Source organism: Lathamus discolor, chromosome 8 (genome assembly GCF_037157495.1).
Source record: "Lathamus discolor isolate bLatDis1 chromosome 8, bLatDis1.hap1, whole genome shotgun sequence".
Classification (NCBI taxonomy): Eukaryota; Metazoa; Chordata; class Aves; order Psittaciformes; family Psittacidae; genus Lathamus; species Lathamus discolor.
In genome coordinates, this window is record NC_088891.1 from 14,863,495 (window position 1) to 14,888,601 (window position 25,107).

At 38.1% G+C, this 25,107-nt stretch overlaps 1 protein-coding gene across 7 annotated transcripts in view; it reads left to right on the forward strand.

Annotated features, from left to right (window-relative positions):
- The window catches only part of TCF12 (transcription factor 12), a 164,453-nt gene that overhangs the window by 55,588 nt on the left and 83,758 nt on the right, over positions 1–25,107 (forward strand). For all 7 annotated transcript variants that reach the window (XM_065688651.1, XM_065688648.1, XM_065688650.1 and 4 more), the window contains one exon: positions 3,794–3,896. In XM_065688651.1, coding sequence (XP_065544723.1) covers positions 3,794–3,896 — 103 coding nt within the window. The remainder of the gene's footprint in view (positions 1–3,793; positions 3,897–25,107) is intronic.

Genomic DNA, 25,107 nt, shown 5'->3' on the forward strand with positions numbered 1-25,107 from the left:
AAAGTGCCTCTCCAGCCTTCTTGTAGGCTCTCTTTAGATACTGGAAGGTTATCATAGTCAAAACCAGCTTGCTTTCTGTAGACAGAGAAATGTCCCCAGCTATCTGCTGTCACTTCAGAATAGGGTGCTCAGAACAGAAAATAAATTTATCAGTAACTCCTTTTTGCAGACTTTTTGCTAGTTATTTGCTAAATACTCAACCTGTGTGCTCTGATGCATGCTAATCCATTGGTATGTTTGCTGGGGGGGAAAATTGGCAGAAGTGGGGATGTGTACTCAGCATGAAGTGTCTCCTTCCAGCTTTTCTATGTCAAGCTTGGCTCACAGGTAACAGTAGGTAGCAATGCTCTGAAGGGCTTTGGAAGCCCACCTGTGGTCCAAGAATGACATCACCAGCCTGTTCCAGCAGAGCCAGCTCAGAGTATGTACCACTGAATAGCTCTTCCCAAGGGGGAGAACAGCTTTTGGCATAACTGATTAGCTTCTGTTTCTCTTTGGAGTCAGTATCTAGCTATAATCGACTGAGTCCCCTTTCAGATGATATTCTTCAAAATTGTCATGAACTGCAATTTCTGTCCTTTTTCAGAAGGAAAGAGTGAGATTTGCCTATATTATTGAGTCTTCTTTAAAACATAGATTTGAAAAGGGGCTCTGATAGAGTATGATGCATATAAATCCCCCCCCCCCTGTTGCTTTTGCTGTGAGAGGCAAGTTCAGATGCCAGCTGATGGTGTTTTCTCTTTCTTACTCAGTCACACAGGTGGGATATCCTTTTAATAAACTACTGTCCTGTACAGGTGCTGCCGACAGAGTTTTTAAGGATCTTGACCGCATTCCTCTTAAAGCAGTAAACATCTTGTCCATTTGTACTATCGTATTTGTTAAATACATTTTTAAGCCTTGATTGTATGACTAGAAGATTCCAGTAGCTTTTCAGAAGCTATTGAAAGCTTCTAAAGCTTTTATCTATGACTGATTATAGCTCTTCCCAGTAGAACTTTATGCGGTTTATTATGTAAGTTAACAATACAGATGTAGAAACAAGGAATGGTATCACAAATGCAATTTTATTTGAAGTACAGCTTAAATGTGAAGAATGCTCTGAAATACCTCTATCTAATTTAAGTCATTGTCCTTAGAATTCTTCAGATTTTGCTTAATTTGCTTTTGTGAAGTGCAGAAGAAATTCGTTATAACTGCATGTCTTTGTGGTTATTTCGTATGCATTTAATATGGGTGAGTTATGTGGGAATCAGTCCAGGGTTTCTAATCCGAAAGAAGACTGCTGCTTGAGCTGATAATCCATAACTCATTACTAAGACTCTGAATAACTCATGTCATGGTTGATAGCCAAGTGAAGACCTCTTTATGTAGGTCTACTGTGGATGAAGGCTGAGAGAGGTTACACTTTGCACAAGTGTAAATTCTGTACTGCGTGACAAAGGGTAAAATGCCTGACTTCTAATTTTAGGAATTTAAACCAAGCACAGAAAAAAACTCTTCTGCTTGCGTATGCTGTAGAACATTTCCCCCCCCTCTATAGTAATGTCTTCTATGGTTTTAGTGCTGTGAAGGGCTTGAAGCATTATTTCAGGTAGATGTAGTTGATTTGTTTAGTGGTGTAGAAATGTAATTTTGATGCTGTGGTAATTGGTTGCAGGGCATTTTGGGAAACTGTGAGGATATGAAAAGAATGTGATGTAAAGCATTATTTGAAGTAATTCTGATAGTAGAAGGGAGAGCGTTCCTTTCTGTGTAAACTACCCATCCAGTTCTCCAATTCCCCAGATATTTTTTTTTGGGGGGGAATATGCATATTAACCTGGGGAGGGGCATTACTAATCTTTGTGTGCTAGAGAGGTTGTACTGTATGATGTATAACCATGTATGAAATTATTCTTGTTACATTTCCAGTACTTTTATTATTTGTAAATAAAGATCTCTTGAAGATGTCATTTTCTGGGGCTCATGTAGGTACCACTCCTGGCTGTCTGAGATAACGATTCTCTTTTATCAGTAGTGTCCTTTCTTGTTTTTTACTTGAAAAAATATATATAATTGAAGTATTGTCTTAGGGAAAAAGGTTTTTAAAACCCCTACAGTATAAGCAGAGAGCCAAATAGGAAACTACCTACCTAGGAGCTGTATCTTTTTTTTCTTCATTCAGCAGCTCTAATTTCTTTTTTGTTTTATTTCAGCATAAAAATAAACCACATGTGGTGACCTTAGCTAGGAGCCACTCCATTTCCTTGGCAGCTGCTGCTACATGCTGCTTGTCTGACAGACGGGGCTAGGTCATGGTTACCAGAGGACACCCTTGTGGTCATAACCAAGTTGTAAATGTCACTAAGATTGTTTCTGAATGCCTATCACATGTGTATCACTGATTCTGAAGTAGATAAAGTCAGCCGAAGATTCATACGGGAGTTGGGACTCCCAGAAGATTACTTTTAAAGCCAAATAGCAGCAAGAGCTGTGACATGCATCCGTAAGCAGCAATCGTGATTTGACAGTTATTTAGCCCTCAGTTACTAGCCCTTTGGTAGAACTGACAGCGTGCCTGCAAAGATAGTGAGGCCTGTTTCAGCCCCATTAATGTTGTCTTGAATGTGAGCCTGTGGTCTGCAGAAATGATAAATGTTCAGTGATTGATGATTGTATAGTCTCAGGGCACTTGGGATGGTTTCTGATAGCTGTGAACAGTTTCCACCTCCCTCCCCTTTAACTGGGCCTGAGCTTTGGGTTTCTCTCTACCAGACTTAGAGAAATTAGTAAGTGGGAATTATAAGATAAGGTTAACAAAATGTTTTTCAAAACTTTGGCTACAAAGGAGGTGCAATTTTGAGTGTCAGGTCTGTCGTGTTTTGGTACAGAGTAAGAGATTCAGTGCACATCTGATCAGTCTGAATGTCAAATTCCATATTCGTATCTCTATATGGAAAAGCTGAAAGCATTTTGAAATGTATGAAAGAATTTTAAGTAATTGGGTTAATTAAATAATATGTGCATCCAAGGGTTTCTGTGGTTTCTGTCTCTATGCCTTTGGCATGAGCTTTCAAGAAGCCAGTGTTTCCGGACTGGGAGAGGGTTGCTCCAAGCCTGCTAAGTGTGCTCTACAAATGCTACAAAAGGGCAAAACAGTTTTTCGGTTTGAGTGCTTGTTTGCAAATCGGGTGATAAAGTTGTTTATTTGATCACTGCTTGGAAGTAAACCTTTTGTCAGTGAGCTATGCCATTTAGTAATACGATAGGGTCAAAATGCCTATTAATCTGTAACATTAATAGCAGGCTGCAAGGGGAAATGAGTTCCTTCTTTTCATTTGCACTAAATTTTTTTCCTAATGTCAGGAAAGTCCTTTCTCATGCTGACCTTTTTGCTGTGTTTTATTAATGCAGAGAGAAACCTTGGGGTGGGGGGTGGGGGGGTGGGGGTGGAATCAGTTTTGGGTTCTCCAGACTAATTCTGTTCTCTCAGTGGTGAGCGACTTATCACTAAGAGGATTCAAATATCAACATATCTCAGTATTACTCAATTTCTAGAAATATTGTCCATGAGGACACAGCTTATTAAGAAATTATGTGGTTCCTTTTTGATGGGGCAGAAAGGAAAGAGGGGGAAAAGGTAAGATACGGGCAGGGAGTAATTTCTGTGAGATAGACGCAAAGCCAACTTTTGTGATTAATGACCGATTGTGACTCCACACATTTAATTAGGAAAGTGTCATTACACTCAATTAGCAGGGCTGCCAAATAATCTGTTTAATACTCTGGTCTCTTTCTTTTTTTTCTCTAGGGTTTTGCAGACAGTCCTCATTACAGTGATCACTTGAATGACAGTCGATTAGGGCCCCATGAAGGATTGTCCCCGACACCTTTCATGAACTCAAATCTGATGGGTAAGTAGGTAATTCTTTACGAGTATCCCCTCAAAGCCTCTTTGGTCAGAAAGAGACATTTTTCATTCCCTTGTCTAGGCCTGACATGTCAAGCATCTGGAGGTTGCTGTTTCTCATAGCAATACTAACTTTCCTATTGAAATCTTTTTATGTTGGGCAAATTCCTCATAAAGGCATTGGGCAGGAGTTTTTCGAAGAAAGAACAACCTAGATTTTCTCAAGTCGATCTAGAAAGCAGCTAAATTTATATTTGATTTTTATGTTTGTGTGAATTCTAAATTATTTCAAGACTATCCCTTAACTTTTGTGAGAAGACATCTACAGAATTTTTTAATTTGAACATTTAAAAAAAACCTTGTTTTTCTAATGCTGTCAATTGCTGAACCACCTACCAATTTACTTCAGGCTTTTCTTCAGCTAATAATTTGAGGTCTTGCCTCTTATTTTTAGTTCTCTGATTTCTTTGATATTTGTTGTGTTAGGAACATTGTCACTTCTAACAAATAGTTGCAAACTCCTTTTTTGCAAGGCAATTGTTGTTACCGCGTCCAAGCCTGTGGGCGTCCAACATTTTCTATTTTTGAAACTGGCAAAACAAGCAAAATGTGTATTACATTGGTGGGTTTAGGTATTGAAAGCTTTTTCTTCATTGCCTGCGCTTGTGTTACTTGAAACGTGTTAATGTATTGATGGCATTTTTTGAAACTCTTCTCCTATTCCAGTTTACAGCTTAAAAATGTTGTTTTTTAAATATTTGTTGCTTGGCAGTACATGGCTTTGGCACAAATGTTTTTTTCTTGCATCTTAAACCTAGGGATAACTCTGATTGTTCTGAGTTTGTATATTTGGCATTGTTTCACTTATATATTCTGTCTTGCAGACATGACCTATTTTGTGATCGCAGTATTGTCCTTTTAAGACATAGCCATGGTAATCTAAGTGGATTACCTAAATCCAAATCCCGGTGGTCTGCAATTTCTTTTGGAAATCTTTCTACTTTGCTCAGTCTTTGTTTACTACTTTTAATTTCTCCCAAATAGAGGAGGCGAAGCACAGCTATTGCTGAAATCAAAATTTTGTTTAAACTTCCATATATGAACCTAGGATTATGTAAATTGAAAATGAAAGTGTCTGTAGTCTTTGTTTAGAGTGCATGTCAATTGATCAATGATACTTATATTTGAAGACAGTAAAGCTAAAATGAAGTTTCCCTTAATTATTTTGATAAAGCAGAGTAGAGCATCCCCCTAATATGGTTTCAAATATTTTGTCCTTTCTGAAGTACAAGAGACTGAAAAGGCAAATTCCTTCGATTGCTTCTCCAGTGTTTTATCAGTAGCACGTATGGAATGGCTCTAGGCTTTGTAGTTGACACTGTTTGTTATTTTGCAAAAATACATAGCAAAGTTTTGGTTTTTTTTTTTTTTTTTTTTTTTTTTAGTTTGTATTGCCAGTGGTTAACTGTTCACTTAATTGTCCATGGTTTTATTTTGAGCCATTCAATTTCTAAACACTATATGCCTCTAAACACGTGAAGAAACTATCTTGTTAGTTTTTCAGTTTTATTGAAGAGATGGCTAGGTGATTCCATTAGACATAATAAATTACATCCTTAATACAGATTTGAGAAGAAACCTCCATTGAGATTGTTTTGTAGAGAGGTCTAATGAATTGCAAGATGTGTATGTGTTAGTTGCCCAAAGCAGTTGTTAGCTGAAATAGTTTTGTAATGCTTTATGGCTAACTGTTGTTGCAGATTTTATTTTGTTGGAGCAATAGTACTTCATTTCAGTCTAGAATTCTAGAAAGCTTTCAGAATATATCTGTAAGAAATGTACACCTCAAAACTCTATGCTTTTAAAAACATTCCACCCGTGGTTTTTGGCTTGTCAGAACAAAAAGTTCTATTCGTTTTACTTATGTTACAGTAAAGGATGCAGCTTTGTATATCATACTTTCACATCAGGAATTTTTGCAGTGTATCCAAACTTGATGCTGAAAGCTTGAAGAGAGTAATGATGAAAGCTACATAGAAACATTGAGTGTTAGTTTTCTATGTAGTACCTCTGTGTTTATATCTATTATTGAAAAGAAGATGAGATTTCTTGATAAGTTTCTTAAACTGTGTAATTTTTTTGTGTAGCATCAAATTGCAGACACATTCCTATAAACAGGATGAAAACATCCATTTTATTAGATGCTGTAGATGATTTTTAGTGCATCGATTGATTAGTCTGTGATGTTAAAAGGAGATGGAGGCTAAGAACATGAACTTGATGAGCTTATAGGCAGTATCTCACTAGGCTAATAGAAAGATGGAGCATCTGGGGTTGCATGCTGAAGAGCTAAGAAACACATTCCTTCCCAACATTCTGTCATGACTGAAATACATCTCTGAAATAGTTAAAAACTATTAAAAAAATAAAAAAGAAAGAGAAACAACATATTTCACCATTGCTGTCAACACTTAAGAGCACCATTAAAAGAAAAAATTGTGTGTCAAGGGGATGTTGTTATTTTGTGTATTATGTTCAGCCGTAAGCATATTTGCCTGAAGAGATAGCGTATTATAAAGTGGCACTGTCTTTCATGATGGAGCTCTCAAACATTTTAATGATCTTGTACATTGCAAAAGAGGGAAATTTTGTCTAACAAGAGTTGATAATGATTCAATAATGAACAATTTACCACAGAAAGATGCATTTCCATATTCATTTAGATATTTTTTGAAGTGTTTTGCAGAGGAAGTAAAGCTATTATGTTGGATTGGTTAGTGTTCTTCACTAATGAATTCCAGAATTATCCTGTTGATTTGTTAGTATAAAAAAAGAAGGGCCGTTGCTTGTATTTTAAGTAAAACCACTGAATCCTCTTGGCACCACCATAGTCTGTTGGTATCCATAGAGATATGTAGAAAATCAGGCTAAGATATATTGGTGGTATTGTAGCTCCATTTAGACTGGATAATCTTTGCTTATTCAACACTTTCTGGTTTAATTACATTCTAGAAAACTATTCACAAGGATATGAGATTCTTTCTCTGTAATTATGCTGTCTTTTAGTGCGCTGCTGTTGCAAGTAGAGGTCAGTTTTTGCTAGGACCCTTTGAGTATGTTGTAGTGTGTCTTCTGTTGTACTGTTCCCTGGACTTTATTCTACAGAGCTTTTCTATTTTCGCTTACCAGGAAGAAAGCATATCATTCTTGTATATAGCTTAACCAGATTTTTGTTGGTATGCCCTGAAAATCTGAAGTTTGTGACTTCATTTCTTTTTGAGTATGTGTTCTTTCACAAGAGGCAGAAAGGATAAAGGCAAAACTTTAGTGCTCTGTATTCATCATCTGTGTCCTACACGGTTCCACAGGTTTATACATGATAAAATGTCATAAAAAATTTTAGTCAATAGTGAGTGAAAAGATGGTGGTTGAATGTAAGCTTGCTGTGTTAAAATTGGTTGCTTGAAGTAGAGAGAGAAATCATTTTTCCAAGTTTTCTTTAAAGTATACTTCCTTGTTTTACAATTATTTCTTTTGCTAGTTGCTTTACAGTTTAATTTGGTTAAATTTTAGAACTCTGGGTATTTTGGAGCTAGTCACACGGTTTAAAGACTTGTCAACCAAGATAACTGGAAACTGTTGTCATAGGAAACAATGAATGTACAGGAATGAAGGATTTTGGATCATTTGCATCTTTCTGGGCTCACATTCTCACTGTCAAAGACCATTTGCAGGGTCATAATTACTAGCTTATTTCTTATCATCTGTGGACACTGTAACAGCCACCTCTACTAGTGTCCTAGTGAGGTGGTGACTGTTGCTAACGAACTTAACTCTGCACTAGCTGTGGACATAGTATTTTATTAGGGTCAGCATTAAGTGTATGCAGGGAAGTCAAGACACGCCTCAGTATTATTAAGGTAATTAGAGCTATAAATTGTTCAGATTATTAATTGAAATATAGTTTCTTATACTCTCTATATAATATGAATATAAAGGATAACCCTGAAATAAAAATGTGAAGGAAGCAAACAAAGTACTCCTTCGTGAAAGCAAAGTAATAAATTCTGGGCTTTTTGCTGTCTGAATCCCTTGAATGTCGTTTGTATCTGATGTGCTTGAATCACTCAGGTGGTTTGTCATCAGGCATCACAAAACAGGGTTTTCAAATAAATTACATATACATACACCATTTATTATGATATTATCCTCTGTTAGTGTTTAACTGTCTTGTACCAATGTAGCAGGTGGTTAATGGGTATGTGTTGGGTAGAAACTGCCACGTGGAGTGAAGGGTGGCAGGAGCAGAGAGGTGCTTAATGGGTTGAAGCCAGATTCCATGAATTGTCTTTCAAGTTACTGTGAAACTAAAGACTCATTTTGTGGATTAATCATGTAAATGAGTGATCAATATCTGGATTGGGGATGTCTTCTGATTTTACTGTTCACTTAATTGACTTGATTGCTGGGTTATGTTGGTTGGTAAGAGCTACTGTGCTTCTGGTAGTTAGTGCATCTTTCAAACTCGTGACATTGCTATGTCTAATTTTTGTTCTAAAATCTATTGTCTGAATTTTAAGTTAAGTGTCCCAGTGGTAAGTGCTTTAAAAGATGAACATTACAGGCATTTGTTTGAAGTGACATGGTAAATAGCTGAAGCTTCAGTAAGCTTTTCAGTGTTGGTGTTCTTGAACAGGTGATGTAAGCTTTTTAAACCATAAATTGCAAAGGTTATCCTTGGTAAAAAGGGAGACTTTTGAACTTCAAAATACATGTGAAAGAAGGCATTGATCTGAATTACTTCTCAGTTAAGAATCTAACTGATCCTCAGGAAAACTGCTGATTTTGTTTCTTAGTAGCTCTTCAATAAAATAACTTAGAAATTGCAGAGGTAGAGCTTATTATCAAATGGCTTTATGATGGTGAAAGCAATAAAAGGAAGCAGGGGTAAATAGTTATTAAAATGGCAAATGTTAAGAATGATGCCATTATAGCTTTTGCTAGGAATCTTGTTTTATTACCTTTAGGAAAGGAGAGGACAGATGTGAGTAGTGTGTTGGCAGGTCTTGTCCAAAATAATAGTTAGATTTCCTTGAATTGACTTCTGTAGTTATTACTAATCTTCACACATGGAATAAAATAGGCATCACAAGGGAAATGATCTTCAGAGATACGAGCAATGGCAAGATTGATCTGAAATAAGTTGTGCGCAGTTACATCGGTATTAACTTGGAGAATGCTGGGGACAAAATATTTTGTATCCTTCAGAGAAATCATTAGGGAAAAAAAAAGAGGAAAACATTAAAAGAAGACGATAACAAAATAGGGGCACAACAAAGATTATACCAAGTGCTTCAGTTAATCTCATTTTACAGGAAGAGGGCAATAAGTTTAAAGGAAATGGTTAAGGAGAGCTAGTAAGCTTCACATAACTACATGTCAGACGTTATTGTAGGCTAAGAGTTCAGAAAAACTTTGCTTAGTAAAAAAGGCCAAGTTAAAATCATCCACAGTTCCATTACTCAAGGGTATTGGGCTGCTTTAAGACACTTGTCAACTTCCCATGCTGGAAAAGTCCCTTGAAATTCACTTGACAGTAGCTGTTTCAGTATGCAGTTACAGTAATGCAGTTTCACAGCGTTATGTTTACATTGTAGCAAATCATTTATTGTTTTTATTATTAAAGCTAAAAATGCCAAGATGCCGACTCATCCATATGTTATACATCATGGCTATGTCTCCGAAAGTCTTGCTGTTGCTTCAGCTCACTAAAGCTGCATGTCTTGTTGCTTCACGTAGCTGTATGTTTTGTTTTTTCTTCTAAATAATTATTCTGCAATAGTTGCATATAATGAACCTGGCAAATGGGAGATTTATATGTGCATTTCCGTGTAAGAATGTTGGTTCTCCTTTTGGCACTGTGCTTAATTGCTTGATTGACCCTTTGTAGATGATATTATAGATCGGCTAACAGCCTAATGCGAATTTTATAGTGTTTTGGTCTTTATAATGAAAATTTCAAACTCAGAGAACTGTTTTAAGCTAAGTTTCAATGATTCTTCCTCTCTTCTAGAACTGTTTCATATATATAAATCACTGTAAAATGCAGGTGTGTTCCCCTTCATTCTCTCTCTCCCCCTCTGCCCTGTTTTGTTTGTTTGTTTTAAATACTAGTAATCCTTTTGTTCTGGGGACATCTGCCTGTGTCCCAGCTCTGGCATGGCCAGTTAGGCAGAGGCAGACTCTTCTTGTTGGTCCTGCCTGTAAAACCTTGGACCTGGCTTACTGGTTGCTGTGCCGATCTGCAGGCTGAAGCTTGCTAGTTACGATGTTTTGTATCTCTTGGTACGGTTTCAGATTTATCTTTTCTCTTTTCTTTTTTTCCCCAGGTATTACATTAAATAAATTCTACTCACACCAAAGAATTGCTCTCATCTGCTCTTCATTTTCCTTTTGTGAAAGCTAATGGGTTTCTGGGAAATTAAATTACACAGTCATTTAGTGAAAGTGCTAAGTGCAGGGCATTTTTACCCTTGGGTTTTTGCTCACAAGAGTGTGTGTTAAGCTCAGTTTTCCCTTCTGTTTACAGTAATATTTCAATCAAATAGCTTTCCTAACATTTCTTTAAACACAGTAATACCTCAAGGCTTTCCACAGATGTAGTGGGGTCTCGCATCCCCGGTAATGCTGTGCTGTAGCAGGTGTCCGCCTGCACTCGCTCCCCCTGGAGAGGTTGATCCTCCTCCTGCCAGCAGCTGTGGCAGAGGGGCAGGCAGCCCCACTCCCTCCTCTGGTGGTGCTCAGGTGTGGGGCTGCAGGTAGGAGCAGCTGCCTGCCCTGGCGGGTGAGGAGCAGGGCAAGCAGGTGCCCTGCGCTCACCTCCTCTCCCTGCGTGAGCCTGACAAGTGACTGCTGCGGCAGTTCAGCCTGAGCGAGCACTGGGAACGTTGTGCAAGTTTACAAGACTGTTACAGTCTCCAAATCAGTGCTGGAGTCATTTTCAGACTTAGTCTGAGGTTCAAGGGGAAAAACCAAAAAGGTCCTTTTTCTGGCAAGTAGGAAGGTGAAGAATCTGAGTTTGAAAATCCATTAAACTGTATGATGAAGAGCAGGTGGTACCTTTTCACTGGATACTACTATTGCCACCAGCACCTTTACACAGGGCACAGCATGTCCCACAGGCAGAACTTGCAGTTTGGTGCCCTGCGGGTAGTGGTGGTGTTGGCACTGCCTGTTTGACGGGAGAGTAAGTGGGCCCTAGTGTGGGTTGTGTTGGAGGCAAAGTGTTGCCTCCTTCCAAAAGGCCTCACGCTTAAGCCCAGAGTTTCTGTCATACTGAGTACTTCTGAATTGCCAGTGAGGGAATTCAAACATGCAAGTCTGTGGATTTTTAATTTTGAAATATTTTGGTTCTGATAAAATTTGTTCTGCAAAGCTTCGGTTTTAGTTAATGCAGTCTGATACACTGGAGTGTCAATTTATTCACAGTGTACTCTCCTATTTATTTGCCTTTTCAGAGGCAATCTGATGAAATTTTTAAGTCCTCTTTGTTATAACATGTCAGTTTAGCTGCTGTAGGGTATGTTTATCTGTTACAAGGCTCATCAGTGCATGAAATGCTGAAAGGGCATATTTCTCTCCTGTGGTTCCTGCCATCCCTGGGCACTTGTAGATGTGTTCCAGTGGATGGGATCAGCTGGGTGAAGCTGCAGGATTTTAAATTTCAGTCTGTCTGAAGGCGCCAAGCTCCTTTCCAGGGAGAGGGGAGGAGGGAGGTGACTCTTTCCCATACTGGTGATGTAACTTCCCCATGAGGCAGTTGCTGAGGGATCTACATAATAACTATTATCCTGTTCAAATAGGAGACTGTAGAAAGCTCACTGGTGATTAAAAGATAATTTTGTAATTTTTCATGGCTTGTCTTTGTTTTGCAATAAAGATGTTTGCTTATCGCCAGGTGCATAAAAATCATTTACTTAATCTCTATTTCATTCCATTAATTTTTTTCCATTCTTGTGTGCGTGTAAGCTGCAGCCTGTGAGTCTCGAGCAGTCCAGCTTTTAATAAATGTAGCAGCCCGTATCCAGTGATTAAATCCTGAACTGATCAACCAAAATGATGTAACGAGGCTGCTCGTGCCAAAACAAGTAGCTTTTGTGATTTGGGGCGTTACAGTATTTGCCTTAATATGATTTGAAGTTGCTAATAGTTTTCTTGAGAGAATGGGTTTTAGTGAGTCAAATGTTTGTTGCTGCTGGAAACGTGACTTTGTTTAGATACACAGACACCTCAGAGCTAAAAGCAAACCGGATGGAATGGTGCGAGTGAGCCTATAAAAGATGTAATTTTACTTTTTAGGTGCACAAAGGTATTGGACTTCTGATACTATTGGTTTTGTTGAGTTGCCCGAGTGGCCTCTGTGTTTTCCCTAGAGTTGTAAGCTGCTGCACGTGTGCAGTGTTTCAGTTATGGAGTGGGTTAATGGAACGAGTATCACCAAAAGAAAGCAAATTTTTAAAGTTTGATTTTGAAAATAATGCCTGGACGCTTTCACTTCAGCCCAGTATTGCACCACAGTTTTGTTTCTGGAAAGTGGGTGAAAGATTTTTGTGTAACAGCTATGTGCAGAAGACCAGAGACACTGCAGCTCGTGCTGTTAGGCGATGGTAGTATCTTGCTTTACATGCAAGCCTTCCTTGGTTGCTGTCTTTATGCTTTTCCGAAGGCAAACAGCACGGTGGCTTTCAGCTGGGTGTGTGGTTTCTGTCACTCTTAATGCATGTATGTGTATTGGGAAGTCAGGTGAAAATTCTGAGGAGTTATTTCTTGGGCATCCAGATGAAGGGTCACTTTGAGAAATAGAAACCTTGCTATCCTTATGAGTGCAAGCCTCACCAGGATGGCATTTGGTGGAGGGAGGGTGCTGTTTGGCTGGGGAGAGTGTTTGTGGAAGATGCTTACAAGGGGTCCCCCATCTGAAGATGAGTTAATACATCATTTTATATGATATTATATTATGTACAGGAATAAAGTAACTGACAGTATTTGGGTTTACTGTTACTAATTCCTTTAAAGAAAACACTAGCCTTAAGTTCAGTGATGAAATAAAAAAGGTTCATTGGAATGGAAAAGAATCACAGCAGTTAGTATTGAAATAAATTCAGACTGATTTTATAGTTTTGCCTGAAACTGCTGAGGTCTGGCATAAACCTTAAAGGTAATTGGGCACCAAGTGCACTAAAATATGTAATGTGTAAATGTATAATGTGTAAATCCAAATTGGGAGTGTAGAGGCTGTGTGCAAAACCAGTACTACCTTCACAATAGCTATTACAAAATTTTAGTTTACTTTCCGGTTTAACAGGGATCTCTAAAATAAGCCCGGCACTTGTGGCACAAATGCACTACAAATAAGGCTTCTTGCAATTTCTTCCTTTTATACAATGGGACATAGAAAACAGAAGCCTTGAGAGTGATGTTGTGACTTGTTAACAGCCCTTGAAGTTTCAAGGCTGATCCCTTTGATTTGCATTGAATACATAAGTGCATGACTGCATCATAAATACATTTTATTGTGTGTAAAAAAAGTTGTGCAGAGATAGGAAGAAGTGTACTTGCACACTCTTTATGAGGGTACTGCAGTTTTAAGTATGTTTTCTGCATTGTAGGATCAAAGTGAAGTCTGACTTACAATTTTGCTGTGATAAGTAACACTTCTGTTTCTGACTGGATTCATTTCTTTCCTATGACATCCTTTATTTGCTTCACATACTGCTAGTCCATTGCAAGCTGTCATCTCAGGTTTGATTTAATTTATATATTTGGAGTCTGCATCCAACTTCAAGTACAGGCTGATAAGCCTGCTTGAATAGAGATTTAAAGAAAATAATTCCTTACAGAACCGTATTTCTTTAATAGGCCATACCTATCTTAAAAGTTGCGTTGCCTTGTGAAATACTGTAGAGAATCTTCTGATCATGTCACCCTAACTTCAGAGGAGTTGGCAGAAGCTTGTATGTGTTATTCTACAGAAAGCATTTAGCACACCTTAATGTTCTACCTGTCAGTCAAAAAATGAAGATTTTTTTGCATATTTCTAAAGTTTTCTCTTTAATTTTATAGGAGATTTTGTTTCCATATAAATGTGTTACATTATTACACAGCTTCAAGTATGAAAGATACTGAAATTGGTACGGATACCCAAGATCGGAAACTGAACTCTTACTTTCTGGGATACAATTCTGTCTTACTTTGTACTCAGTCGAAGGAAATGTCATCCTTTCACCTGGTGTGAATTAAATTGTCTCAACAATAGTTGTGGCTGTTTCTGGGCTTTTTTTCCAGCAGTGCTATGTTCTGTGGCAAAAGATCTGTTAATATATTTTACCATCACTGAAACAATTTTTCTTTACATCTTCTGGGATTGATATGCTTAAGCTCAAGATAAATGTCACTAGCGTTGCTAGTATTTAAAATATTGCTTCATAAATAACAAAGCTGAGAAATTCTCATGCCGTTTATTTTTAGGTGCCTGAACCTATCACTTTTTGGGTACATTGGGCTGAGCTATGACAGCACAGTCTGAAGTCTGCCGTTCACGCAATGCTCAGTTTACCTTGCACTGCTGTGTTGTTCTTGCCCAGCATACTGGGGATTTGGGGGTTATTTTGTTTTGTTTGATTGCTGAGAGTGGTGGGAGGAGGAGCGATGATTGGCTTGTCTTTCTGGTGCTTGGCTGCATTTCCTTTAATTTTTTTGTTCACTGCTTTTATTCATCAATGACAATTTATAAACAGTGCATGTTTCATGATGATTTCAGCCTTGAGTGCCAAACAACTGTATGATTTTGCTCCTTTGTTTGACAGCTATCTGGCACTATGCCTTGTGCACAATTACAATGAATTTTTTTGTCCAGTATATGTGTATGTTCTTCATTTCATTTGCATTTTTTTTATTTGCTATTACTTTAGAAATGTATCTTCCTAGAAACACGGTTCAAAAGGTACTTGGTAAAAGTAACCCAACAACTTTGTAAAACTATTAAAATTAATTGAGTGTAAACCTGTTCCTCCAGTATTTTGGAGCCGGGGGTAAAGGCAGAGGGGCCAGAAGAGAAATACTGCTGGTTTTTGTGATTAAGTGGCACAGTTGCAAACTATGAAAGGAATATAGATTGCTGGCAGAAGGAAAAAGCCCATGTGTTTCTCCAGTTTGTAACCATTTTATGTAGGATAGTTTGCTTACGTATACGAAATTAACAGCGGGCTTTCAGTAATATATTTAGAACAGAGTAAAGATAAAGAACAACTTGTAGAGGATTTTCTGTACGATTCATCTCAATTTGCCTACACAGAAGAAAATTCGGAGCGCTAACGCCTTGAACTCAAGATAGTGACTTTAGCTGGCTCTTTAGTGCTTGGTTGACATTCTGCAGTATGAAGGAGGCAAGCTTCCCTGTTGATTGTACTCCTCCAAGCTGCTGGTTTGTGTGCCTCCCTCTTCCCCCAGCACAGGCACAGCTTGGTCTCATGATAGAGACATAGTGCAAATGCCAGTAAACCGACATGAAATAAAACACCAAATTGAAAAGCGGTGATTCATCAGGAGAAAATGTTATCCAGGCCCCAGCAACTTTTTTTCCTCTTCTGACTTGTGTTCTAAAGCATCATTATTTCAGCACTGCTATTGAGCTGAAAGCTATGTTCTAAAAGCTGCCACTGCCCTTCTGTCCAATTTCTCTTGTTTTCTTGATGGTACTTTTATGTTGCTTTCTTGTTTTACTGCAACACAGTTGTATGTCATTGGTCCAATATATTTCCTTCAAAAATGCCAAAACATCAGAAGCAGAAAATAATGTAAACTTAAATTTACATTAAAATCATCAACAGAATTGCCTGTTCTCAAATCTATAGGGTATAGTTTTAGTATAGTTTTACTGTATGGTTAAACTTGTGTTTTTTGTCCCTGAATGCACCCATCTGGATCAAGACACTGTTCCACCTGGGCACTTCCATAAGGCTTACTCACAGCTGCATGTCAGGATTTTTCTTGTCTTTACCAGGCTTGACTGTCTTCCTTGGTCAGTTGACTTTTTTGACTGTTTTAAGAAAGGCCATTTTTTTTTTTTTTTGTGGTTTTGTGCAGGTATGTTGCTTTTTGTAGATAGGTTTTATCTTTTTTTTCCCCTTCATCTTAAATACAAAGAAAGGTTTAAATCTGATTATGCTCTGTTATTTACAGTATGGTACTTTTTTGGCTGTTGAAATGTAGAGCATAACGTCATTCTTCACATTTGCTCTGTTGTTATTCTTGGTGCTTTATCTGTGTATGTGTTACTGGCCAGTGCTATTGGTGGAATACCATGGTAGAGGAGTATTTCTGTTTCAGTGTGGAACTTTTTGCTTGTATGAGACATCTGCACATTCAAAACGAGGCTCTTCCAAGTGATCTTTGGGTGCAGATTGTGAACAGGGGTGCTGTGTAGTACAGTAAGTATTCTCTTTCACAGCACAGATTGCTGTGCACTAGATTTGGAAGATCAAAACTGTTTGTTCTGTTATTGCAATGGAGGTGCATTCTCTGATGCTCTGTTAGAAGAGCTAGAAGTTACAGTGCATGGACAAGAGAATAATAAAAGCCATTACAGGAAAATATGTTTTAAATTGGGAAAAGAATCATTTATTGATGGCCAGCTTGTAAACAAACCTGCAAGGCTGTGGCTTAGCTGCATTGGAGGAAGGAATATGAGCCAGATGTTAAAACACCCTTGGGTTACTTCTGAAAGAGTGAGTTTGAATGCAAAATTGTAAAATTTGCTTATTTCTGTGTTAGGTCAACAGCATGGGTTCAGACATGCTGAAGGGGGGAACATCATAGTTTTCCACTGCAGGAAGCAAAATAACATGCACATTTTTAGTGTCCAGTGTTGTGTTATTTAAAACATGTCCTTCTTACTGAAGCTTCTGGGTTGTGCATGGGTGTTTTTCAGGACGCTCGATCCCTTGTAGCATGTACCATGCTGCTCAAGGCAAGAATCTGTAGATGTCACAGTCATCTTGCCACACATGATGAATCACTTTGCCTGGAGACTTTCTGCCCGCACAGCCGCTGGGGTGGCTCTTGTCTCCCTAAGGATGTTCAGTTCGACTACCCATCTGAGCTTTCTCTGCTGTGACCAGTTTAGAAAGTACGAACTCAAAACTTTTTCGCATTTAATTTCTACTAGTAAATAACGTGGGGGTCATATCATATAAATGCATATGTAGAGGAAACTGCTGACCGAACTCAAAAATAGGGCACAAAAAGGACTAGTGTGGCTTTAAAAATGCTATCTCGTTAAATTTCTTAAGTTTGATGGGGATTTTTTTGTGTTTGTTTTTAGTTTGTTACAAGAATCATGTCAAGTGATTGTAACTGCAGGATGCAGGTTTTGTGTCTCTCTTTGGATACATTTTTTGGTTGTAAGACAGGATTACTAGCAGCTGATAATAAAACCTGAAGTTTCAAGATACAAGATCTGGTCAACTGTCTCCTTTCAGGGGTCCATAAATATGCTCTGGGGAGCCTAAAAAACCAAACAAAACAAAATGTTGATGTTTCTAGGATTTAATGCAATTCATGCTTTTTAAATAGTTCAAAATTCATAGCAGGTAAGCTTAAATTCATATCTGGCTGTTCAGTTTTCAGATTCAGTGGTTTAAAAACATATGCACTGACCATTTTGTTGTGGCAAGATGTGTATCTCCCTGTTTTTGCAAATGTATAGTAGTACATCAACAGTGAGGGCACCGTGTCAAACTACAGCAAGTAAATTTTATTTTCAGGTTTCTTTTTGTGTTGTTTTTCCTTCTCAATTACTTACATTCTTGCCCTTCCTGCCTTTTTGCTTTTGACTGTCTTTTTCACAATATGTATTCCTGCGTTATCCCCTTCCCGTGTGAGCAGTGCAGTCCCTAACTCCCTTTGTAGCCTGTTCAAGGTCTGTTGTTGTGAGGAGGAGGTGGCTCTTTGCCTTCTTTATTCCCTCCCCCTGAGAAAATCCACCTGTTCTTCTTTCTAGCAGACATTTGCAGTGATTTAAGAAGGGGGAGGCAATGTAGCTGCAAATTATTAGGTGGCCATATTTTATCTTTTCATTTGTACACATTTCATTTGTACACAGAAGCACCTTTTCTAACTTAAGTTGATTTTTTCTTTTCTGTCCTCCTGACCCTTTTCAAATACTTGCTTAAACAGGCATTGTTGGGAGAGCTGCGCATCTATATTCTGGTTTGGAAGCCAAATCGAAATAAAGAATTTTGCACAGACTTCCCTTTTCTCCCCCAAGGATGCTGATTTTTTTTTTTTTTTCAAGAATATATTCATCTTGCAGAAAATACTCACTATCAAGAGCAGCCTTTAAATGTAAAAAAGCTCCAAGTAGCGTAAAGATGCGACTCAGTACTGTAAAACAAATCCCCAAATATTCCTTATATCTTAAAAAAAAAAAAGAAAAATAACCCCTTGCCTCCATGTAACTCCAGCTCTTCTTTGCAAGGAGACTTTTACTGAGAGAAGGTAAATTCTTCGTTCTATTCATGATTTTATTTTTTTTTTCTCCTCTCTGAAAATTCTGGTTTTGTTTGCTTTTTTACTTTTGCTACTTCGTCAGCTACAGGAAATTCTTGAATACATGCAGTCTGTGTCACACTGAAAAAACAGTATTGGAATGAAAATGTTATTTGATACCTGGAAGTATAGCTTGATTACTTTAAAAATGCTTATTTTGAAGTCAAAGCCAGTTATGCCTGCCCAAGTTTTAATACTCCTTTTTTATAATGAACCCAGCTGTAAAACCTGAATGGAAATCAACCAGCTTGATGCTAACAGCTGATCATAAGGAATCCAGTTAGACAACATGTAAAATGAATATTTTTTTTATTGACCTGGATAAAGCTGAGTAACATCAGTAGGGGTGATTTAGATAAGAGAGGCCAGTTAAGCTGTAGCTTGTATCTAAATGTTAAATCATTTGGTTTAGCTGGGTTTGTATGTTTCTGTAGTAGTTAAAGTACGTTCTTCATAGTGTTACAGTTTTTCTTTGGATTTGTATGCTTAAAAGAATTGTTTTTACTACGGGAACTAGATACCTAATTTTAGCCATGTTTTCAGTTTGTGGTTTTATTTGTTGAATTAATTTCATAAAGCTTTTTTTTTAGCGTTGACCAAATGCGTGTCTTCTGCTTGCTAGGGCAACATTTGCATTAACTGTGTCTCATTTAACCATTTTTACTCCAGAAATCACAAAACTCTTGCATTCTTAGCTATCAACTGTTTTAAGTTCCAACACATTTTTACCTTGTTTATCGTAAATAACAGTTCTGCTGTATTTATAATACTCGGAGTACTTCTTGCAGAAATCATTTCAGGTTAACCTTGTAACCAGTTACCGTTGCACTGGCAAGATGAGGTTTTCTGGTTTGGGGGTGGGGTGTTGTTCATTTGTTTTATAACTGTCTTGCTCATTATATTCTGGTTCCCTTTTTCCAAACAATGGTACTTGCCTAATTTTGAACGAATTGATAAATGAAAGCTGCTACTTGCAAGATAAATTTTACTAATTTATACACTATATATGTGTGAATTAAATGTACTGTTCTGTTGGCAACTTTGCTTCTGTATGTTTTAGGGGTAAGAATCATAGTATAAGGAAATTTTCACTAGAGTCCTTTGCTGCCGGAAATGTCTCAGGAGTTATATAGTGTTTTGCTTATGGGTTAGAATTTGTTTTACTGTTGTCATGACTCCTTCACTGATTTGAACAAACTGATTAAAATCTGTTCCTGTTATCTTGATGTCCTGTTGCCTATAAAATTGATATAACAATTGGATCCCCGATACTTCTAAAAGGTTTTCAGAAGTTCATTAAAGATGTCTCTTCGTTTCATGCAGATTTCTTTGAAATCCCCTTGCTTGCAAGTGGTGCCACCTTTTTGCCGTCTTGGAATACCCTTTCTTTTGAAGTTTCGCTGATAAACCTTATCCTTTTGTGCTTTAGTTTCCATATGTTCAGCTGAACCCTCATTTCTATGTTGTAGCTTTTTTAGGTACAATTACATCACAAGCAAGCGAAACTGCACTGCTTTCCTACCTTAGTCAATGAGAAGAGAGGTTCTGAACCAGAAGAGGTTTAGTGTCTGGGGTATGCCTACTACCAGAGATATGTCATTGGCTTCCCTCGTGTAGTGCTTTAGCACAGGGAAGGCAGGTGAGGTGCTCAGGCTGGCCTGGCCACTTGGGTTAACTGTCCCCTTCTCCCTCTTGCTTAAGGTATGGGTGAGGTTTGCTGAGGTCTGTCTTCATTTTGGATGACATTCTTTGTCAAACTCTTCCCAGCTCTTTCCATTGTAAATGTCACCAGCTGTTAGTTTTTTTCCTCTTAAGAGATTTCAAGTCTGTAGCATAGTCACCAGCTTGCCCTGTGTTGCATATGAAGTATGACGAGTATTAGTACTTGATTCATTCTATGACATTTTTAATTCCTGTTCAAGAGCTTTGAAAATAAAAGAAGCTGAATGTAATCTAAAAAACCTGATCCTATTAAGGAAGATGTTCTGGTTTGAACACTGTAGGTTCCCCAGATAGTACAGTAATTAGCATTCTGTGAGTGCCCAGAATAGAACTGGTCGTCAGGCCCTTAATTTAATGATTTATTGATTAATGATTTTTTGTATTCTAGTGTGGGGAGAGTACTTCCTCATCTGTTGCTGGTCAACATGATTCTGCAGAAGGATGTGAATATTCCTTTGATATTACTCATGTTTGTTCTTTAACTCTTTTGTGTTCATTTAGCACCAAGTCTGCAATCTCTTTATCGTGTGGATTTTTTGGATTACAGAACACAGATTTGGCCCTGTGAAAAGGTGAATCATACCAAGACTCTGACTTGAGAGCAAAATGCAAATGTGCCCGTGCATTTTCCTGAGATCTTTGAGATAGGGAAGGGAGGAAGCCAAGGGAAGGAGATAAAAGGGCCTGCAGCAATACAGATCACCAAATGATCTGGTTTTTAACAAAAATAGTGCTTTCTGCTTTTGACATGATTTCCCCCCACACCCCTTCTTGTATTAATGAATTACACTGTAGCCCCTTTGTATAGCCTTCTGGATGGGAAAGGAGGAATTGCGATAAACCAAAAGCAACACATAGTGCAGCCTGACAGCTATACTCTTACTATACAGGCTACTGTACTTATTTCTCCAAGTAGTTCTCAGCAGTTTATGCCTGAAAGCAAAGATGAGCTGGTTCAGTTGATGCTAGGCTTGTGGGATCTAACCGTGTGATTCAGAGGTGTCTGCTCTTCATATAACTGGCTTAAGAAAAACAAAAGTAAAACTAAGCTCTCTGATACCAAATGGTGGAGTGCTGCGTACCTGGGCACTTAGAGCATTCTAAATGTGAAAAGTGCTTATTAATAGTTTGTTTAGTACTTTACATTTCAGTTGTGACTTATTTGACTTTGACCTCCAAGGCATAATGCAATTTCAAGAGAAGATGCACTCTTTGTCACATTTGTTTTCCGAATATCTTTTTAACAGTGCAATTGCTTATGAGTATAGCATGATAAGCTCTGGCCAAACTGTCTCCATACGCTTATGTCTGTAATGTTTATTATACTCCTAAGTCATCAATAAAACAAACATAAATTGACATTTGTAATTGGCCTTTTTTGCTAACTGTAGTCAAAAGCAGCTAGTGCTCTGATTCAGGACTTGATGTGGTGTGATCCCATCATGCTGTGTAATATTTTATCTGCTTTAAAACTTATGTGATACTTGCTTTAAAAGAAATGAATTTATTTCACTGAGAGCATTGTCAAGCTTGTGGATTTTTTTTGTGTGTTTTGTTTTGGTAGATTTTGTAGATTTGTTTTTTAGATTGCCAGTGGTCCTGTTTGTTTCAGAATCTTGTCTAATATATCGCCAAGTACAGAAGCACATTCTTGCATTGATTCTTTCTTTTTTCATCGTGCTTTGTCCTTTATCCCTGCTCGCTTGCTATTGTTCAAGGGTTGCTTTGTGAAAGGTGCGAGCGTCGTGCACAGTTTATTTTGGCAAAATGAATAATGTTTCCATTGATCTGGGTCTGAGCCGACTATCCTTCCTCGGGCAGAAGTTTGTAGCTTCAGGTTGTTTCCTTGCAGGCTCTGCTCAGATTGCGGCGCAGAGCCGGTGGTTCAGCTCTACCCAGCACTATTAATATGCACAACATGACCGGTTTCGGGGGAAGGTTATTAGAATGCTGGTTTGTATCCTCCAGTGAATGAAATGATGTGTGATTATGAAGTCATCAGGCATGGACCAGTAAGGCTCGAGAGAGCCTCCCCCCCAGGTCCTGGGGGTGCCATTGATTGGTGACCATGTGTTTGTGCCCGATAGACTGTGAAATGGTGTGTTGCTACACGGCTGTGTTGCACCTGCGCCCCACCGAGGTGATTGATTGGTTTGGTCATGTGGAATGTTCCCATCTGGTCTGCAGTAATGTGTTTTTTTTGTTGGGTGGTTTTTTTTTCCTTCCTTCCTCTGCTCTCCCATTTCCCCTTCATCCGCCAGCAGCCAGCGCTGGCTGGGTCGTTAGAGCCGGCGGTTGCAAAAGGCAGCGTGAGTCTTTGCCTTGAGAACAAAGTGGGGCTGCTGCGAGTGCAGCGAGCGCTGTTTTCGTTTCTGCTAAAAGATCACATAGTCTGCGGCGTGCTCGTGAGCAGCTCTGGGACAGCTATAATTCCTTTTAAGAGCTGGGGGAGGGTCGGGACCCGACAACCAAACCCCAAAACCTACGGGTAACTGCAGATTTCTCACTGTTCTTACAAAAGCGCTCCGCTATTGTAATTAGATTACCCAAGTAGCAGCGCATGTGGAAGATCTTATTTAACCTCAGAAAAGTAGTAGTTTATTTATTGAAAACTACTGATCTTGCACTTTAAATGCCAAGAAATTATTTTAGTTCCTTTAAAAAAAAATTCTATAGTTACATTGGGCGGTCTTGTTTGATATTTCTTAATCTCACTCCTTTTTCATAATTGATCTATTCATTCCACTTAATGACTAATTACATATCAGAGCACATCATCAGCAGCATTCATCATTGTAGAATGTAATAATCAATGACATTTCAACAAAGGAAAAAATAAATATGCAAATAAGGACTCATTAACATTTGCATGAGCTGTTTGAATAATCACGTTGCTGACAAGGCTGTAATTAACAGAAATTGATGCTGAGTTCAGTATTTGATAGTGTGTTTTCTCAGCGTTTTATTGTTGTCACTGCGGGGGCTGGAATGAAGTTCTGCTCTACTTGTACCTTGACTTAGGCTTGATGTGATGGGTTGTGCCAGGTAGCAGAGGCTTCTGGGAGCCCTTAATTCATCTGTGACCTACACTTGATGCATAGAAAGATATTTTACTTAAATTACCATGTTGTTAATGAAGGACTGTTAAATTCTTGGTAATTACACAACAACTGAAGGCAAACCTTCTCTCCAAAGTCAGGAAAACTAAAAATGATTCAGATTTTTTTTTTTAATTGAGAATCTTTTACATGAGTCAGGCACTTTGAAACTACAGGATTTCTTATTTGCATTGAAAATGAGGTATTGATGCAGGGGGTTTTGGTAGTGTTTTTTTTGTTTCTTGTTAATCTGGCACAGTGTATCAGTGTCAGGAGGCTTGAGCTTTATTGTAATTGAAAATCACTTGCTAAGGAAAATGTTGTGTAATTATGAAATGTACAGTCTCTCTCTCTGTCTCCTCTCCCTCCCCCCTTTTATTATTGCAACTTTACCACCCCCACCCCAGCTTCCTCTTTTTGTCATGGATATCAACTGAAATGCACAAAACACAATAAAGCTGTTTATGTCAGTTTTTTTGGATGACTGTAAGTGCTGATTATAACAAGTTTAAGGAATTTCCTTTGTTGAGTGTGTACCCACGCCATATGGCTCAACATGCAACATTAACTTGACAGGGATAATGGATTGTGGTATATGGAGACAATTTTGCCTGCAGCTTCACTATAACTCATTCTGGTTGGGGATCACAAGTTTATAATATAGGATGCAGCAAACATCCAGATGGATTTACTTTACATAAAAGAGTTGCATTTCTTTTTATTTCCTGCCCGTAATTGGGAAAAAAAAGACTTAAAAAAAAAAAAAAAAAAGAAAGAAAAAAGTAGTAAACAAAGAATGGGTCTTATTCAGGGAAGAAAAATTTCAGTGAAACTATATGGCTGAAGTGGTTTGGATACACTGAAACATAGGTGAGGTATTGTTACTCATACACACATACAAGATGCTTAAAATAATAAGTGGTTTGACTCTTCAGGTATTTCAGGATAGCTCCAGTTGCAGGAATACACAATGTTATAGGAGAGTGTGAGAAAAGCTGTTTGAAACAAAACTCTGTTTTTTACTTAATGACTTTCTTTTTAAATCATAAGCAAAATGATCACTTAATTAGCATTCTGGTGCTTTGGTAATGCCCTGATGCTATCCTGTGTTTTTTAGGGAAAAAAAATAATCCTTATAAGCTTTTTGCAATGTAAGGAAGGAAAATGCTGCTGAAGTAGTTTAATTTTTTTACTTCAGTGGTTGCATTATATAATGGGAAGTGTCCTAATGTGTTAGAGTCTAACAAAAGCCAATACAAATCTAATGTCTCCTATTGAATGATCTGTGTGCCCAAGGTAAGTCCTAATTTTACAAATACTTCTACATCGAAGAGACTTTAAGCATGCGTAATCCTGTTAAGCATGTATGTAGTTGTTTGAAAGATCAAGGCCATAAATCCATATTTAGGATTTCAAATAGAGCTGCATGAGATGGCTTCAGCATTCCTGTGTATTTGTGATCGAGTTACGCTCCAGATAAAATGGGGTGCTTTACTATCTGAAAAGCAGACATCTTTTAGATAGCAGTTTTGGAAGTTCTTCTAAAGCAGTTTTTTGAGGCTCTGGAAATCTTGACCTTCCCATCCAAAACAGCTGCTGTGATGTATTTTTTTTTCTTCCTTCCTTTGAACCACTATCACATGAATATGAATTTGTTATTTTTTTAAATAGCTCTTGAGGTACGTACCTGGCCAGGTAGAGAAGATGTGGTGCGTGACTGGGAATGAGGGGTGTACTGGTTGTGGTTATAACAGATACTGTTTGTCTGTCCAGTCTCTCTCCCACATT